Source organism: Sturnus vulgaris, chromosome 24 (genome assembly GCF_052056855.1).
Source record: "Sturnus vulgaris isolate bStuVul1 chromosome 24, bStuVul1.hap1, whole genome shotgun sequence".
Classification (NCBI taxonomy): Eukaryota; Metazoa; Chordata; class Aves; order Passeriformes; family Sturnidae; genus Sturnus; species Sturnus vulgaris.
In genome coordinates this window covers 4,551,550-4,571,685 of record NC_142266.1, presented here as the reverse complement: position 1 = coordinate 4,571,685, position 20,136 = coordinate 4,551,550, and the positions used below count along the sequence as shown (strand labels likewise).

Genomic DNA, 20,136 nt, shown 5'->3' with positions numbered 1-20,136 from the left:
AAGGCAAGGCAGAGCAGCTCACCGTGGCCACAGTGCCCCAGGAACACAGCACCTTGACTACTACATTCATTTCTTATAATATGAACCACAAAAATTAGTACAAAGCACTATTTTCTTGCAGTGCTCAATTATTTCAGAGATTTCTTATGAAAGAGAGGCCTGTCATGACAAATAAAAATGAAAAGGTGAATTCTTTAGAAAAGAGATTCCTGGATTCTAGGCAAAATGTGGTTTTCAGAAGCTTTAGGGCTAAACTTGAGGCAGGTAAGAAGTTTCCTACTCTTTCATTAACTTAAATATTGATTTTTCAAATAGATTCCATGTAATACTGTCAAAAATGAAAACTGGTTTCTGAATTTGAATATCAGCACTGTAGACTTTTAAAAAAAATAAGTTATAGACCAGAAGTATCACATTATTCCTTAAAAAGGATGAATTCTTGAAAAGTCCTCAAAGAAACTCCTTTGTTAAGGCTACAGTCCAACCTCATTGTGGGCCAGCTCTTTTGTTCCTGGTTTGGAGTCAAGGGCTGTATTTATTCATTCCTTGAGGTTGCTGCTCCATTGGCTTTGGATGCTACCCCTTGGATCTTCCTTTCCATGGGGGATTCAGATCCTGGGCCCTGCCCTTGGGCAAAACATATGTTCTACTCCAACCTGGATCCAACCAGGGAATAATTGTTTTATGTTTATTAATCACCTGCATGCAAAGAGGTGCCAATAAAAACTCCAGGCAGATTCTCTGCCAGGCTCACATCATCCAAGAGCTCCACACCCCAGTTTGGTGTCTGAACAATGAATCCCTCCAATGAAGAGGCATCGCTGCTTTAATATGCAGTGACAAAAATATCACATCAGCTCAGCCCCTCTGCAGTGACGAGTTTGAAATGAGACAAGAAACCTGCAAAAACATTCAACATCAGTGGTAAAATAAATTAGAGATGCTGCATTAAGCTAAACAAGTACATTAATGCAACACGAAGGGGTGAGATTTCAGTGGCAGAACGGCAACACTCCGACTCTGCTCGTGTTAAATGTGACCTGCCAAGAGGAAATCATCAGGCTGGGGACAGCTGAGTGTAAAAGTTTAAAAAGTTTTCAAGAGATAAAATGAGTTTTAGCAAAACGTTTCAGAGTTCTGTGCCATTGGCCTTAAATAAAAGCCATTGCAGCCACTGTAGCCATTACAGCAAAAACAGCTGTAATTAAACTCATTCTGGAAAGAATGAAACTACAAAACCTGATGGGACTCCAGGGAAGAATTAGATTTAAGTAAGAGTCAGGGTGAGTTAAGGCACTGGAGCTGCAAATTTCTTCTGTGTCATTAAGCAAGTCTGAATCTCATCCAGTTCTCATCCATTCCAGAAAACAGGAATACTTTAAAGACATTCTTTTGGGAAGGAACAAACCTTCTCAAACACTCTACTGAGGTAAGACTGAAAAGCTTAGACAAATTAACAGTTAAGTCTGTCACTCACCTTTTCAGCTGAGAACTTGGGTGTTATTCCACAACACACAAACTATCAGTCTGCACACAATCCTGTACTCATCTGCCCTACTTCCAAGATTCTTTTTCTGAGCTTATTCAAACATGAAATAAAGCACCCACAGCAATTTTAATGCCACTTCAAGTAGGGAAAAAGTCACACCAAAAACTGTTCTCAGAAGAATCACTTCTGGGCAGACCACAAGTATCAGTCACATGATAATTATCTGAGGCTGTTCCATGAATGGGGGTTTTATAGGAAAGCAACATCCTGAGCCTAGATGGATCATCAGGGATTATTCTCAAGGAAACAAAGCTCTAGCTAGCTGAGAGTAATTCAAAGATTTATGAGGAGTACTGCAGTTTAATTTCTCACTAAACTGCTTTCATGTACTTCTAAATGTACAGACACATCAATTAAGAAAAATCACATAACTGATGTACTAGTTTCTATTTAAAATGCTATTTAAATTCTATTTAGTGTAGTTATGAACCCACTGTGCCAGCAGAATGCTCCTTCCCAGTAACAGAACCATTGCCAGGTGAGTTAAAAGTGTATTTTAAAATCTATTCTACTTTAAAACCTTTGTATCAATCTAATTCAAATTAAAAAAAAAAACTCTATCAAAAGCAAATGAGGTCTTTGAAAACCTGATTATTATTTTATACAGGAAAGAGTGGTAACATCTTTGAAAAAATAAAGTAGCTGCTGTATGTCTGGCACGGACCACTTGTCTGGGGTTTGCTGAGCTGTAGTGATGAGAGGGATGACAGCACAATGTCATCTAGAAAACACAGTTTTCCCACAAAAAAGAAATTTGGAGAGCAGTAAAATCTCAGAAGAGGAAAGATAAATAACCTGAATGTGTCCCCATGAACTGTAAATCAAGTTTCACCTTCACTGTGGAACAATTTACTCAAATCCTCTCAGGAAGGATCAGAGGAATAAAAAGATAAAACTGGCTATATAAATGTCAGGCTTTATTCGAGCTCCCACTGCAGTACATTACCCGTGTGCTTTAAATGAATAGAAAAAAAAAACAACAAAAAAAAAAACACCCAAGAGAGAACAAAACAAGAAGACTGCTGAAGAAAGATCTTGGGGGTTAGGACTCCACTTTGGCAAGGGGTATATTGTCCACTTCATGGATGCCCTCCTTGTCAATGAACCGGGCGTTGAAGGAGGTCAGGTTGAGGATAAAACGTTTCTGAAGCTGTTCAGCAAAGACAAAAAGACGGAAGAAATGAGATTCACTCAAAGCTTATATAATAGAGGAGAGTATACTTTAAATTTCCATCCTGGTTCTAGTGACCTGAAATATTAGGAACTAGAGTGGTTTTTTTCACTGCTCAGGAGTGAATTAGTGGGAGTTTTTTGTAAGATGATCCACATTAGACAAGCTTTGAGTAGAGATGCAAAATAGCCAGGCCTGTTAACAAGGAAGACATTTAAGCAGGAAAACTAGAGTGGGCTAAAATTTTGGACACAAAGTGTACATATCACAAAGACACTTCAAACAGGACCTCTTCAGAGCACTACTTCTTGATGTTACATTCAAATAAATCTCTTAAAGACAAGGATTAAGACTATTTTCCTACAATAAAAGCCTTGGTGTCTGAAATGTCTGGAGTCTTATGTTTACACTAAAATTGGTCATGAACTTTAAGGTCAAGGCTTTACCTCAGGTATCACTTCATAAACTGGAAAAGAATTAATACATACTTCTAAGAGCTCTTAAGTGTAACACAAGTGACAAGGATGCTGCAGTATGTTCAGAAGAAACATAAGAGGAAAAAGTCTGGATCAATATTATGCTAAGCACGCAAAAAGCAGAAGTTTATGTTCTGGAGGACATGAACCGTGCAAAGGCAATGCAACTGCCTGTAAATCCTTTTCCTCAGTAGCTATTCCACATCTGGCCAGTGCCTTTATTACCCTTCTGGCAAAGGCAGCAAGAAACCCAACAAGAGGAACAGGAAAGTATCAGTGAATGAATGCAAACAAACATTCCTTTCTCAGAAGCATCAGGGCCTGAGTTCAGCAACTCACCTCCTCTAGACATTTTTTTAAGAGCTCCACAGCTTCCTCACGTGTGATACCTGAAAGGGAAAACATCCACAGATTGATTTCATTAGAGGCCATCTCTCTCCACAGAAACTTTTATTAAATTTAAACAACTTTTCAGCTGAGCACCAAAACCTCTCCTTCCCAGCTCACAGAAAACACTTTCCAGATGTCCCGAGGACGCCTTGCACCACAGTGCTCACGCCGCAACAAGCCATTGAGAATCGATTTGTTACAGGGAATGGGAAGCATGACGGAATTCTGCCTCCCATGGCCAGGGCCTGGCTCAGAGAAGCCCAGCCACCTCCCTCTCCTCCAGTTTATTGCAGCTCTAAATCAGCTCCAGCTGCCCCAGCCGGCTGCCAGTCCAGGGCAGGAGGTGGAGATGGGTTTAGTGTGATGCTCCTGCTGGGTAAGAGCTCAATAAAGGGCAAGGCACGTGTGGGATGCTCCTGCTATTCTCACACTTCAGGATAAAATCCAGCACTTTATAGGGGTGACAAGGCATGACAATGAAGTTCATTGTTTTCTTCTGTTCCACAAGGAATGGTGAAAATGGAACAATAGATTGTTAAGGGACATGACTAGAAAACAAACAGGCTCTGTGGGCCTAAAACTTCTTTCTAGGCTTTGTTCCAGACCTGCATCCACTGCTCAGTCAAGTTACATGAAAATGATCAGTTTATAGCTACATTTCTTGAAGGACGTAGATGAAAGGATTTCTAATCTCAGAGCAGAGATAATAACTTAAACTCAGCTTTGCACACAGGAGTCAAATATTTTGTAGCTAAAGCCAAAGATGTCAGATTAATAGTATTCTGTGCTTTGCACATTTCCTTATCTGCACAGTGGGGTTGGGGCCATGTTTATTCCTTGGCAGTGGATTATGATTCTAAAACTAAAAGCTTAGACAGGTACAAACATGTACAGGAGTTATGATGAGCAGCTGCCAAGTGCACAGGATGTGAATCAGTCTAAAATCTCTCTGTTACCCAGAGAAGCTATGACTGCCCCATCCCTGGAAGTGTCCAAGGCCAGGTTGGACAGGGCTTGGAGCAACCTGGGATAGTGGAAGGTGTCCCTGCCCACAGCAGCAGGTGAAATGAGATGAGCTTTAAGGTTCCTTCCAAACCAAACCATTCTATACTCTGTGATTCATCACCAGCACTTCAGAGCACTGGAGATGATCTTGCTAGGAGTACCTTTTCACTTGAATGTTTTTAATTTATCACACACAAAGCCAATCCAAGATACGGAGCAATAAGATCTGGGACTGGCCTTTGAATATCGATACTCTTGGAAAATGTTCATGTCAGAGCCAACAAATAAGCAAGAAGATAAAGCTGTCAAACTGTTATTTATCAAAAGCAGACAACCAGCTGCCAACGATCCAGGAAAGTCTAATCATGTTTTACAATAACTGAAACATCCTTTAGTCCCAGTCTGTTGCGCTGCAAACAGGAAAAAAAATTAAGGAGCTGACTAGTTTTTCTTTACCATGCTAGCAAAACCAAAGGCAACCTTTCGAGCTCCATTTATCAAACAAAAAGTCAAGTTCCAATGCCACCTGATTCAGCAAATGTCACTCTCACTGGTAATAAACTCAAGGCCTAAATTGAAGCAGGAGAATCTTCCTGTTCAGTGGCTCCACTCACCTGGCTTGTAATAGCGGTCAAGGATGCTGAGGGTAAGGAATGCTCCATATCCATGTGCTGCAAAAGGAGCCTTAGCCAGAGCTGCCAGGTAATCCATGTAGTACAGGGCAGGGCCCTCGTGGTCATCGTAGCCAGCCAGGAGAAGGTTCACATGGTAAGGGGTCTGCCAAGAGAAATGATGGTTTTGTTAGAGCACTCACACCAAACCATTGAATCCTGATTCCCCGTGTACCAGGGAACAGCAGCAGAGCCGATTACCCAATTTCTTATCATAAAATGTTCTATCAATCCTATCTGCAGCACATTGTGGGTCTCAAGCTAAAAGTGATCAGGTCTTCTGGTAGGTAACATGGACTGCACAAGCAAATAAAAACATAGAACTCTTATTCTCTTGAAAACCAGTGTGTTCAGAGGTTTTTACAGCTTTCATAGCACACTCAAACTTTAAAAAAGTTGAATGCAGTTTTCACGCCAGATTCTTTCAGCTCAACATAAAACCTGCGGATTTTTACTGCTGACACGTGAGCACAACGTGAACATTTTGCAGTTTCTAAGAACTCTTTGTTCATTTAACCTGCTCTTTGCTCTCTTCCCAGTCCCCCTCCCAGTGAGCTCGGCCCATCTCAGCACGTATGAAAGCTCTCACACAGTGCAGTTACACACACTGTCCTGTTCACTGGCAATTTGGTTTTTATTGCATGTACCAAGTTTAATCTTTAATATTTGGCAGTATACTCCATGTTCTGAGTTTAGTGTTCCACCATCATGAATAAATCAGACATCTCTTCTTCTCCTACATCTCCTTCCAAGATCTGTACTTTGTAAGGCTATGAAACACACGTGCACTGTATTATTTTTAAACGTAGGATCAGAAACATTTTGGGCATTGTATGTATTTTTAAAAGCAGCTTTTATATACTTCCAGTATTTCCATATCTACACAATGTTTCTTATTAAATTAATTGTACTAACAGGATATCTCCAAACTGCTGGAAAGCCTGGATCAACAAAGAAACAAAATAAGAAAAAAAAAAGATGATGCAACCACTAGATTAAAAAAGCAAACAAAATTTCACCCTAAAGCCAAAACATTAACTGCATCATAGGAAAAGTTCATTTTGATACTCAATACAGTAAATTTACACAGACACACACAAAAAAAATCACAGGCCACTATATTTTTTACTTTCAGACAGTACGAAAGAATAAAGCAGGCTACAGTTATATATAAAACATCACTTTAAACTGTGTGATTTAATCTTCAAAGCATCCAAGAATATTTGGAAAGAAGTTACCATGCAGCTGTATTGGTTTAATTAGGCTGTATTTCATCATTTATTTATTCTCAAACATCACACAAGTTGATATTTAAGAGCCATGACACAAGATCACTCAAATTATTATGTGACTTGGAATTACCAACATTGGCATATGCGAGATACTCAACCATAAATAAATGGTGTTATACAGACTTAAACCCATCTGTAAACTGATTTTCAGTTTTAAGTTCTCCTGCTAATGGTCTCTGAGACTTCTTAAAACTCAAATGTAAATAATTATCCCCCATGCCTCATTATTCCAGAAAGGCAGGATTTAAACATTAGCAAATACACATAATCTATTTACTACTTCCATGATTATAAGTGAAATTTGCAGCGTAACACCTCGATGCTGGGACTGAAATTTCTGGTACATCCCAATCCTTTTGTCCATTCCAAAGGCAGCCTTCCCTGACTTCTGTAACTGGGTCTATGCCAACAAGGCTGGTGTGGTTAAAGGGCCATCAAATGAGTGATGACTGACACTCCAGGACATTATTTTTAACCCAAACTTCCTTTTCTACAGAAGCACCATTTCTCATCCCAAGTAGTTTTGCACTTGGAGCTGTTTGATTTAAAATAACGACAGCAATTAGGAGATGTGTGAAATTGTTCAGAATTTACAGCTGAAGAGCACAGTTGTGCTAAACAGCCCAACCCCAGCTGGGTGGTGGCGCAGCCCTGTGACATCTGGCGGAAGCCAAAGTCACAGCGAGGGGGGAAAGGTGGGAGCAAGGAAGCTTCCTGCCAAGTGTGGACATGGGGAGAGGAGCTGAAAGCTGCCTCTGGAATCCAGCCAGACCCTGTCACCTATAATTAAACAGCATCACAATCAGAGACTGAACTTCATCACCTTTGGAGGGCAGGGGGTTGTTCTTCCTATTCCCACAAACAAACTCAGCAGCGAGTTCAGTGCACTAAACCCTGCACTGGATTCAGCAGGTGAACCAGGTGAGGTGCTGGAACAGGTAACAAGAGAATCCTGGAATGGTTTGTGTTGAAAGGGACCTTAAAGCTCATCCCATTCCACCCCCTTGCATGGGCAGGGACACCTTCCACTATCCCAGGTTGTTCCAAGCCCTGTCCAGCCTGGCCTTGGACACTTCCAGGGATCCAGGGGTAGCCACAGCTGCTCTGGGTAGGGCCTCCCCACCCTCCCAGGGAACAATTTCTTTGCAATATCCAGTCTAACCCTGCTCTCCTTCAGCTTAAGGCCATTCACCCTTGTCCTTGTCACTACACACTACAGCACCACTCACCTCCATGAAAGCCAAAGCACCTTCCAGGATTGGCTCAATCACAATATATAAACAGAAATCACAAAGATTCTATTCAGATCCTGCTTTGGAGCAGAAATCTTGTGTTTTAAAAGGAGAAATGTCATGAAAAAACACATGGTGACTATCAAGTAGAAGCAAAGACAATAGTGATCTAATGGCCTTAAGATACAAGCCCAGTGTCACTACACTTCATACTTTCCACCAGAAGAACAATTTCAAGGCAGTGCCTTATGAGCCATCCCCAAGATATTAAGAACTTGGACTACAGGAGTCATGAGAATCCTAAATGAAATCAAACTGGATAACAAGGAGGAACCCAGATGGTGATGAACAATGCAGAACAAGCTCTATTTTAATCTTGGCTACAACAAGAGTCTAAATGACTGAGAAAGTCCTGCTGCACTTTAACCTTCCCTTTCATACACCTTCTGGCCTCCTATAAAAGCCTCACACAGTGAGTGCCAATAAAGCAACAAACTACCTTTTCCCCACCAAACTTTTTACTTCTCAACTATTTTCCCCCTCCTAATAGGAGGTGCTGGCACGTTTCACCTTTTAATTTTGATTTTCATGATCCACATGATTATATTAGTAGCCTGTAGGAATCCCTTATGCAGTTTCAATAGATACTAAGCACTAACGTTAATCCTACCGGTATCCCATATATTATGATGAAAATGTAACAAAATTCACAGGAAAAAAAACAACTCTGATGGCAAGGCTTGTATTGTCAAATTCTAAATGCTACAAACAAACCATGAAGTGCTACAGTTAGAGAAAAAAGGTTCTGCCTGCAATGTGGAGATCAGTGTAGTGTGACAGCAGTGTCAGAGAGCGCTGCGTGCCCTGGGGCGTTGCCATCTGCACCAGAGCAGCGTTTTGTCTCCAGTAAATAAACACATCTGCCTCTGCCAGTGTCCTCCCCACTCTGCTGCCCATCTGGAGCAGGTGAGCTGGAAGACAGGAGTGGGCTCAGGAAGGACTGAAGCCACAGAGAGGATCAGCCCCCAAGGGACATGGCACAGAGGAAGACAAAGGTGTCACATCAGTGCCACCTCCTGATGGGCAGGTTTACCAAAAAGCCTGTTAAAGGTACTTTAAGTTATATGTAAGAAATAGCTGCCTCTGCTGAAAGGGGACAGGACAGTCAGTCTCATCTGTGCAGGTCAGATATCCCTGAGATGAGCCATCAGCACCAGGGCCAGGCTCCAACAGCATCACTGCTTCACATCAGCCTCGACAACTGCACAGGAATGCACAGTACACACACAGACCTTCCAAATCACACCTCAACACAAACTAAAGCAAACACCATCACTGCCAACCATCACCTGCCAGTCATGCAGTTGGATGAAGCCATTTAAACCAGAAGAGTAGTGTGGAATCACAGAATATCCTGAGCTGGAAGGGACCCACAAGGAAAAATTGCTCCCTGCAGTTGTGATCCCCGTCAGAAAGAACAATAATCTCTGCTCTTCCTGTGGATGAGTTCTGGAAGAACTCTTACTCCACATGTGTAGTTCTCAACAATACAGCTCTGAGGTTAATACTGGCCTTTATTTGCTACTGTAAAACCTGATTTCAGGCCCAAGCAGTACACTGTTAGAACAGCAACACAATGTAACCCACACTCTATCCCTGACAGAGCTGATCAGCTTCACTCTCAACATCCTTTCTTCCTGTTTTCTTTCATACAGCACATTAACATTCTTCTCAATGAAATACTTCCTAACCTAGGATCATTAAAGGTTTGTTTGCCCCCTCACATCAGCTTTTCATATTTTGAAAAAAAACACCCTGGGAAACATCGGTAATTGCAGTTCAGTAACTTGAAAACACAACTCCAACTTGGATGTGGTATTTATCAAAAGCCTCATGTTGCTGTTTACAAAAGGCACTTGTTTTCCTAACTACATCAAACAGCTTTGCTCTATGAAATCATTTTCCAAGAAGATTAAACGGATTTGGTGCATTTGCATGAAAACCCACAACCTTATCTGGATGTTCAAGAAGTTTAATTCACTCCACGTCTACAGTGTGTGACAAAGTGTTTATTGGGCCCAAGGCTGGAATTTTAAGTCTGCAGTTGTATAAGTTATTGATAAGTGATGTGATAAGTTTTAAGCAAATCAAGTACTATTTTACTAAGACATTATTTCAGCAAAGTGAACTCACAGAATCTCAGAATCATTGATGCTGGAGAAGACCTCCAAGATCATCGAGTCCAACCTGTGACCCATCAACCCCTTGTTAGCCAGACCAGAGCACTGAATGCCACGTCCAGTCGCTCCTTGACCCCACAACATCCCCGAGCAGACAGTTCCAAATTCATCACTGAAGACAGCAGCTCCCACCTTTTTCAGACTCCATTCTTTGAGGACAGAAATGTTCCCTGGAAGCCTTTGCCAAAATCTCTCAGCTATTACTCACCCGACTCCGGAGATAGTCAGCGAGGTTTCGCCGGGTGAAGTTTGCAGCTGCAGTGGGAGACAATTCATAACCTGGAGAAGAAATGTGACTGTTTATTTAATAACAGCCCAAATCATTCGTGTTTCACCTCCCACATTCCCATTCCTGTTCTGAAATAACAAAATGTTCTTCAGTGAGAAAATGTAGTGCCTTTTGTCTAATTCTGGTTTATTCTGAAAGCTACAAGCATAAACAGGGCCCTTTGGGTAGTTCATATTTGTAGACCATAGAAATACACGGCTTCAAAAAATTAAAATTTTAAAGCTATGTAGTTTGACTTTCTTGTCCAATATATCAGAAGAACTGGTAACAGTGGGTATGCAATGAACATATTAAGAAAACAGTAAGTCTGTTAGTAAAATATTGTGTCATTTATGTTGCAAAGAAGTTTGCTGGGATTAATTTATACTGTACAATCCAGACTCTATTTCTGCATCCTGCCTGAATTATCACCTTTGCTGGACATTAAAAATGCAGAAATCTTTACAGAACGTTTGAGAGCAGCACTTTCCACCAACATTCACCTGGAAACAACCCTTAGCTCTGCTCCCAACCCCCAGGGCCTGTCCTGCTTCACTCACCATTTCTCATTTTGTAGAGCTGAACATTTTTCTGGATGTATTCTGCAAACTGCACCGTGTCTCCAGGCTCCCCCACACACAGCAGTAAGATCTTTTCACTCATCTTAAACATTTTGTCATGGTCTAGGCAAAGAAAAATAACATTGAGTGCCATGGTCATGAGGAAGAATAAATTATTTTGCCAATATCCTGATGCATCAGGACTTTACAGAAGCAAGAAAGAGATGTGGATAACTGCATCATGACCTGGAGCACCAGTAAAAAGCCTTTCTGAGCAAACAGTGACATTTGGTGTCACATAGCTGGTGACACAGAACATAAGAGTTGATAAAGAGAAACAAAGCCCTTCAGGAGGGGAGGCATTTCATAAATATATAGTATTTCCTACATTAGAAGCAAGGTAGGAAAGAATAAAGCTTCATATAGAATATTGTGTTCAAAGCATAAGGTTTTGCTTCCGGGATCAGGAGTAACAATTTTGCTCAGTGAGTATTCAACTTTCAAATATTCAAGTATTCAAATATTCTGCAATAGAAGCAAATAATTTATTATAAAGCTGAAATATCAACACACTGAGCAAAAGTAATCTTAGGAAATCCAGAAAAAATTCTATGTCAAATGATGCCCTTTTCCTTATATCCAGGAGTCCCCAAAACCAGAAACCTATGTGAATGAGGCTTTTCCAGAATCATTTATTTTCCTTGTCATTTTTTGTGGGAAAAAACAAACCAAACAAGCAAAGAGAATGAAAATTAAAGTAATGATTATAAACTGTTACTTAATGATTTAAATTGCTATTTAAATTGTTACGATTCTAAATCGTAACAAAGCCCACTTATAAACAAGAAAATAATACATATTTTTAGTTGTAACTGCAGTTTAACACAGTTTTAAGTTTGTGCATGTTTGAGGGGATCCAGGTTGTTGCAATGACAGTGGTGAAGACAATCCTGTGCTCACAGAGTCTCCTCTCACCAGAGCAGGTATCTGGCACTTGGATACCCCAGACAGACAGAAGGGAAAATCTCTTCTCTCCACTGAGGCCTTGGACAAACACCAAGCTCTGAGCTTCCCCTCCAGCTCACTAAATGCTGCTGAATAATCTCTGCTGCAAGACAGGCACAAAGTGTCACAATCCCCTAAAATGATGTCAGAAGTTATCACAGCACTGGAACTGCTGTCTGGAGCTCAGGGAAAGTCACTGACACTGCCCAACCCTCGCAATCCCAGACTGGCTTGGGTTGGAAAGGAGATTAAAGCCCATCCCCTGCCATGGGCAGGGACACCTCCCACTGTCCCAGGCTGCTCCAAGCCACATCCAACCTGGCCTTGGGCACTGCCAGGGATCCAGGGGCAGCCACAGCTGCTCTGGGCAACCTGTGACAGGGCCTCCCCCCCTTCCTAAGGAACAATTCCTTCCCAAAATCCCAACCCTATCCTCTGGCAGTGGGAAGCCATTCCCTCTGTCCTGTCATTCTTGTAAATTGTCTCTCTCCATCTTTCCTGCAGGCTCCTTTCAAGTACTGGAAGGGTCACCCCGAAATTTCTCCAGGCCGAAATTAATTTACAAATAAATATTCTAAATATAGATCTGAAATTTATAGGTTCCCCCACAACACCCCAGCAAAAGCAACTAAATCCTATGTTCAAAGTACATTTTCCTTAAAGCTGGTGAACATATCTATTTGGAACCAACATTAACTGAGAAAGCGTTATTTAAAGTGATTAAATTTTTATTTTGTACCTACCACCAGCTTTCACAGCCTCTAACACTGCTCTAATTGGCTATTACAGACTTGAAGTGAAACATTTTAAGTAAAAGCAGTGCTATAACATTTTTATATAGATTTATTTATATTCATGTGTATGGATCTAGCAATTCTCTATTCTACAGCTTTTTTTAAAAAGAGCTATTGAAACACAGTCTTTAGAATGGGTCAAGCTTCAGTGCAGATCACTGCAACAGCAGGAAGAAAAATTGATTTTAGAGAATTGCAGAGACTTGGTGGTGTCCTAGATGTCTTACCACACAAAGAAACCAAAGCCATGTTTCAGTGTGACTCCTGCGCCCTGCGAATTTCAGATCCTGTTAGTCCCCATAATTCCTTTTCTCCCAATGAATTACGTTTTACCAATGAATTACGCACAAGCGATCACCTCCTGACACACATCGTTATCCTTGTGAGGTTTTTAAACATTTCTACGTTGCTGTGCAGAGCGAGGTTTAGGGTCACAAGCCAAGGCTCACCTGAACAGGTAAATTAACCTGACAAGCCAACACAGAAAGGTCAGGATTGGGGACTTTACCCGGAGCAAGCGGCGACTTAAGCCACGCTTTGGCTCCGTGCTCCAAAGGCCGCCTGGCATTTCCTACATCGACTTTACCTCTCCTGAAGGTCCCGGCAGCTCAGACAGAGAAACCTCCTCCCCTGTGACCAGCGTCCCCTCAGCCCGAGCGGCGGGCCCGCAGCACCCCAACCTCGCACACCGCGGTCTCGCCCGCGGCCCTGGGACACCCTACCGGGCCAGGGCTTGGCACAGCACCCCGGCACACCCCAGGGTCTCACCGTGCTTCATCTGGATGATGCTGGTGGCCGCCACGGTGTCCGCGGCCACCAGGACGTAGTCGGGGCCCTGGATGCCGATCAGGTACTCCATGGCCGTGACACAGCGCGGCCCGGCCCGCCCCGCCGCGCCTGCGCGCCCGCGCGCGCCGATGACGTCACCGCTCGCGAGAGCCGCCGCCCGCGCGGGACCGTGGAGCCCTGAGGGGAGTGGTGGGGGGGACGACAGGAATCTGAGGGAGTCGAGTTCCATCCCTTTGGGATCACGGGATGGATAAAGGAGGAAAAGGATGGGGGTCGAGTTCCATGCCTTTGGAGTCATGGGATGGATAAAGGAGGAAAAGGATGGGGGTCGAGTTCCATCCCTTTGGAGTCACGGGATGGATAAAGGAGGAAAAGGATGGGGGTCGAGTTCCATGCCTTTGGAGTCATGGGATGGATAAAGGAGGAAAAGGATGAGGGTCGAGTTCCATCCCTTTGGAATCACGGGATGGTTAAACGTGGAAAAGTATGAGGGGGTCGTGTTCCATCCCTTTGGAATCACGGGATGGTTAAACGTGGAAAAGTATGAGGGGGTCGTGTTCCATCCCTTTGGAATCACGGGATGGTTAAAGGTGGAAAAGATCCCAGAGATACAGGGTGACTGAATGAGGGACTGAGGTTGGAAAAGACCTCCGAGGTCACCCTCAGCGCAGTGCCACCACCCTGCCCTCCACTAAACCACGTCCCCGAGTTCTGCATCCACGGAAGATTTTCATTGAATCATCGAGGTTCGATTTAAGGTCATGCAGTCCCTCAACCAGCACTGCCTCTGGATCCACATCACCCAGCTCCTCTTGGACACCTTCAGGGACAGTGACTCCACCACCTCCCCAACCTGTTCCAATGTGTGACCATGTGAACAATGAAAACTTTTTTCAATAGCTAATGTGAATTTCCTCTGTCTCAGCTTGAGGCCATTTCCTCTTGCCTGTTTTATTTTCAAGACAAATACTGCAGTTATGTGTATTTATGTTGTTTGCTCCACGACCTCCATGGGGATATTCCAAAAGCAAAAGCTGTGAGTAACCTCACAGGATACTGGCATTCCTGTGAGAGCAGGAGAGCGCCTTTTACAGGGAACACAGCGCCCTAAATGCGGCAGAGGAGGAGGAGGAAGACTCTGCGTGTTCTATCTCTGTCTCCCAGTCTGGTGATCCCAATATCCTGCCCTCCTGGGTGCATTGTTGCTGCCTTGGGCTGGGAAACGCTGTCCTGAGGGATCTGGGCTCAGCTTTCTGCTCAGTCTCCATCTCATATGACCAGTGTGGGGCTGTGGTGTGACCCAGGATGGTAGGATAGGAGGGGTTTGTCATTCCAGGGATCGTTTGAGCAGTGCTTGCACTAGCTTTTGTCCTTTGTTGTCTCTCAATATGATATTAATAAAGATGATGTTACAGTTACCAGAATGCCTGGATGAAGTTTTCTGCGGGAGCTCCTGCTTGCCAGAGAAGAAAAAAAATCCGCATGTCCTTGCTGTTTCAGGTGCAGGAAATGAAGGTGCAGAAAGGAGAAGTGATTTAGGAGATCACAGGGCAGGGTAATGGAGTGGATGGGAATAGAAGTGTCTTGATTTACTGAGCTTCTCTCCAGCTGCCAGAGGGTGCGGTTCGGATCACCAACCCCAAAATGAACCCTGCAAGGCTTATATGGGGCTTTGCTCCTAATCTCCCTGTCTGGGTTCCACAGAGCTCCTGGAATTGGCTTTCTATAGGCCTAAATATGGTGTCTTTTAACAGATTCCCCTTAGGGATGGGCAGGGACAAGGCTTGCATTGTTCCTCCCATGCCCAGGCTGTGGCAACCCTAGTGCCAAATCTGGCTCTATCCTTCCCACCACAATGCCTTGGAGTCCCTGGAGAGCAGCTCGTGCTGAAGTTTTAGTGAGCAAAGCTACAGAATCTCTTTCACATGTTTGCTTTGACAGTTAGACGCTACCTGGATGGAGGTGTTTGTCAGTGGGATTTAAATCCTGAACCTGGCTCTCCCTGGCATGCTGTCAGCATCTCTCTTCAGTGCTTGCTTTCAGGAGCACAGCAGCATTGCAGAGGGATTATTCTGACTTTGGGATGCCCCATTCCCCTCCAGACACTTCCCAGGCTACCATCAGTGTGGAGGGACTGTCCCCCTTGCCCACTATCAGCAGAACTCCTTCCAAGAGTCCTCATTCTTGGCAAACATGTCGAGGAATGTTAGTGCCTGGTTCTGTGAATCCTACAGGCATCCCTCTGCCTCCCAGAGCTGCTCTGCTCCTCACTCCCAGGCCCACTGCAGAGTGTTTCTCCTGCACCTGTGATGGCAAGAACAGGGCATCCATTGGAGTGTGCAGGTGAAAATGGATTGTTACCTGCCCTGCCAACAGCTGATTAACGTTTGTGTCTCTCACAGGATTGATCTTGCAGGTGAGAGCCTTTCAGAATCCAGCTGGGGCCCTTCTCCTCAGCCAGATCCTCCTTCCCTGTGCTTCTGTCATGGTCACCAGTACCTGCTTGGGATGGGGAAGAGGATTATCCACTGTGAGCAACTGGGGTGGCTGAGGACAGGGTGTTATTTCTCTGTTTTTGCATTTCTCCTTCCCCAGCAGTGCAGACCATCTTCCCACTGTGGTAACTTTGGGTTCCCTCTTCCAGTCTAATTTGTCACTCAGACCTCAGTGAGGTGGAGAAGCAGCAGGCACTGCATGCTGTTAAACAAACGCAGGCTGGTGACCCCAAAATGATGTCCAGCATTATGTGTGACTCATAACTGCACATAACAGCAGGACGATCCATTTCATGATTGTTGCTAATTATAAAATCAAACCGTAGAAGTAAAAGCTGCTTCAAATCAATGAATAGTTTCTTTTTCTCCTGTGTGGAGGCACAAATCAAGAAATCTAAATATTTAGCCAGAGATTTCTGCTGTGCTGTGGGGGATTTATTGATGGCTACATATAGTCAAAGCTTCCCCCAGCTCCTCTAGCTCTGTACTGTTTGAATTCCTGCTGGTCACTGAATTATTTCTTTTCTTACTATTTCCTGTGCTTTAAAAGTGGGGAAAGCGCAATCAAATTATCGTCATGCTCATTTGGTTAATCACCCATTTAGTTACTTATTCAGTTCATTAACAAGACGCTTGCTAGTGTCAGTGTGGAGGAAATTCAGAGAGGCAGGCAGTTAGGAGACAGGATATAGGAGAAATAGGCCATTACTCCAGCCCAGCGAATGGCAATTTCTATCCCTCTTTTCTGCTACGTCACTTCAGAGCACAGTTTGTTCTGGATTTTAAAAAGCAGCCAGCAAACACGAAGAAAGCATTCTGTTGCAGATCACCGTTGTTTGTTAGATTCCATTTAGGTTCAATCCAAAGCTCTGCAGAAGACCAAACCACCTATTTTAGGACTCCTTTTTTTTCAGTTGAGAAAAATGTGCTGCTCCACAGGTCATAAGATGCCTGTAATTATGACCCCGAATGGATAGAAATGTTGCTTCTTGAGACAAATTCTATCTGACAGTTTTTACAGTACGTTCGTTCAGAGCAAAATGCCCTGTCCCCTGTCACCCGGATTGAAATTATTAAGGAAGACAGACATTTCACTGACAACTCTAGCCTCCGGGGGGAAAATATTCCTTCTGTTCCCCTCTGAAGGTCAGAGCTCACATAATGCAAAACACTTAGAACACGCGCATACACATGCTCACGCACATGCGGATGAAACTTTCTCTTCAGCAGAGCTCTGGATGGGTTTGATGGAAAATAGAAACCCACTGTGCAGGCAACTCAGGGAGTTTGGGCCAAAAGAGACGGGCCTTGCATTTCTTCAGTGTTAATTCTCATTGTCTTGTAAGGAATCTCTTTCTCTTCTGCATGTAAATCACATCAGGAGATGGTCATGTGTACTCACATGTTCCTATTTCCCCTCACATGATACGTGCCCAGACATGGCACATCAGTCACTAGCAACTCCTCTGACACTGTGGGATCTGTGGGATAGTCACATTTCCCTGGTATCTGTTTATTCTTTCAAAACATTCCGTGCCTTCTTTTCTTGCTGTTAAAAGCCCATTTGCAACCTGTATGTCCCGTTTCTCACTTAACCTGCATTGCCAGCTGTCATTTGGCCCAGTCTGTCACCGAGCAGCATCCCCGTGCTGGGAATGTGCAGGTCCTCTCTTATCAGAACACTGAGTCTGGCTGCTCCAGGACTTTTTCGTGCTGGAGGAAGGGCAAAGCCTGGCCCTTCAGTGCCTCCCCAGCCCCGGCTGGACGTGTGAACACAGCAGTGCAGCCGCAGATGAGCTGTCAGTCACCGTGTTGTGCCTGTTGATCACCAACCTCACTTAATCTAGGGCTGAAAATTGGACCTGAGCCAAGGTGGCCAGAGGTGAGAAACCAGCCCACAGCTCATTAACCTCTTCCCATCGCACAAAGGCTCTGTCTTCCCCAACTTCCCAGTGATTTGGATGGCATCAGGCTCATGCCGGGTCCCTGCTGACCACACACGTGTCCTGGTATCATTTGCACCGAGTTTCCCTGGCAGGACCCAGCTCCCAAGCACTGACCCTGCTTTTCCAGCCTATCCTAGAAACACTTTCCAGGGTGTTAATGGGCAGCTGCAAACCAGCTGCCCTCCCAGCACCCCAGGATTGAGCCCTTCACAGATGCTGGTCTGCACATCTTCCAGAAACTCCTAGATTAATGTCACCACTTGCCTGTGGACTTAAAGGTCCTGTGGTCCTGCCCAGATCAGCTCATTCCCATGGCAAGGATGTTCTCAAGTCCACACTGGTACCAGTGGCAGAGTGGGAAACAGAGCTGGGAAGCCTTTGTGCTGCATTTACTCACAAAGGGTGGAAATCCCTTATCCTGCTCTGTACTGCCTATTCCATGCATCCCGCCCCACTGTGCTCCTGCCAGGTGGGAGCACAGCCCTGTTCTGCCCCAACTCCTGCCCCTGTCCTGGCTGCCCTTCCCAGAGGGACACCAGCATCTTCCTTCCGATCTGCAAGAATCTCCAAACTTTTCTTTCTTCTTTCTCTCACTCCTTCTTTTTCTAAGTTTAATTCTGAACAGCCGGCTGCGTTCAGCCTGACTGGTTTGTTATGGCTTATAATTTGTGTTAGGATTAATTAACTAATTACCGACAAATGTCCGTTGGCAAGATTCTGCTTCTGCTTGTCAACTTGAAGTATTTAATTATTTTAATCATTTACTTTCATCTTCAGAATTTATGCTCTTCCAAGAGCGTTTCTAGGCATCTTTTAATTATTATTCTGATTTTTTTTCAGAGGGGTGGTGAGCTGGGGGGAGAGAGCTGGGGGATGGGATCAGTCCTCATTAACTGTTTCAGTGAGGAAATTTCCTTGGAAAGCCATCCCTGGTTTTCAGACACTGTTGCATGGAAGGGACAGTCTGGAATGCAGGTGTGTGGGAATGCATAGAGAGGGATGGGCTGGGCTGGGCTGGGCTGTCACTTCCCAGCAAGAGTCCTCCCTTTTCCCAAAGGATTTCAGGGATGCAGACTGGGGATGCCATGGGTCCTGTTCTTTGATCTGGGGTCAAGCAGGTATTGATTTACACATCCACCACGAATAACCCCTGAATCCAGGGGAGTGCTCAGGATACCCTATAAGGCACAAAAGGGTCTTTGCAGGATGAAAATTGAAGTGGACTCACAGCCACTGTGCCAGCAAGTAAATAAAACAGGATCATAGGAAAGCATCGATTTATATAGGTTTTTCATTTTTAAAATATTGTGAATTGCTGAAAACCTACAAACTGAATCCTGCTTTGATCATCCCATGGGTTTGAACACAGAAAGCAGGGAGTGCATCAGAATAGATGTGGGCTGGGATCCTGGCCTGGGGCTGTGTGTATGTACAGAAATCCCATCCCACAGCTGTGGGCATGCACAGTATCCCAGACCTTGGACGTTACTGCCAGCCTTGAGACAGGAGGCCAGCAGGTAACTGGGACAGTGGAGAATCCAGTCAAGGGCATCTTTTTGTACAGGACGTGGGTGCCACAGACAAGGTCCCACCTGAGCACACTCTGAATGAAAAGTCAATTTGCTCAGAAAAACAATGGACCACCTGAAAATATATTGTATAAATAATTCAATGTATGCATTTAATTCCTCCCTTCCAAACACACTGGCTTTGCTACTCCTTCCCAGTTTTGATCTTCAGGTGGGGCAGGGCACCACAGTGATGTGAAGGTTATTCACTTTTGATTTGCACCTGCATGCAGTATTATCCCAGACTCTGAGTGTCTTCCCTCTTTTTCCTTCACATATTGAAGCTGCAGCACTTGTGTGGGATTAAAACTCGAGAGAAGGAAGTGTAAGAAGCTGATAAAAGACAGTGAAACTCAGAGTCTTTCGCTGATACTTTCCAGAAGACTTCCAGGCTTTTTTTCTCTGCCAAATGCTTTATGCTGCCAAGAAACCAAATTCCGAGGGGCTTGTAAAATCTTCCTGTGGTGGGCACTGCCCAGGCAGGCACAGCCCCACGTCCTCCAGTGGGACACACATACCCCACTGACTTCAGCAGGAGTCTCTCCAGGAAAGACTAATGAAGGATTCAGCCCCAAGAATATTTCTTTCCTGAAACAAATGAATCCCTTGGACCAGAGCACTGAGGAGGAGAGTGTGCTATTTAAAAGGTTTCTTGAGGGTACGTAATTATATTGAAAATAATTAG

The 20,136-nt window shown here is 44.1% G+C and overlaps 1 protein-coding gene across 1 annotated transcript; it reads right to left on the bottom strand.

Annotated features, from left to right (window-relative positions):
• Nucleotides 1-2,445: 2,445 nt before the first annotated feature.
• Nucleotides 2,446-13,554, bottom strand: PSMB2 (proteasome 20S subunit beta 2). Its single transcript, XM_014881327.2, has 6 exons — nucleotides 13,422-13,554; nucleotides 10,855-10,977; nucleotides 10,235-10,305; nucleotides 5,206-5,368; nucleotides 3,536-3,585; nucleotides 2,446-2,699 (listed from the first exon to the last, which is right to left on the bottom strand). The coding sequence occupies exons 1-6, from the start codon at nucleotides 13,510-13,512 to the stop codon at nucleotides 2,592-2,594; spliced, it is 606 nt and encodes a 201-aa protein (XP_014736813.1). The 5' UTR covers nucleotides 13,513-13,554; the 3' UTR covers nucleotides 2,446-2,591.
• Between the last annotated feature and the right edge of the window lie 6,582 nt (nucleotides 13,555-20,136).

Coding starts and splice junctions, on each gene's coding strand:
- PSMB2 (XM_014881327.2), bottom strand. CDS start 13,512: ATGGAGTACCTGATCGGCATCCAGGGCCCCGACTACGTCCTGGTGGCC. Junction 10,306..10,854: donor GCTCTACAAAATGAGAAATG/GTGAGTGAAGCA, acceptor TTTCTTCTCCAG/GTTATGAATTGTCTCCCACT. Junction 5,369..10,234: donor CTGACTATCTCCGGAGTCGG/GTGAGTAATAGC, acceptor TTCTCTTGGCAG/ACCCCTTACCATGTGAACCT.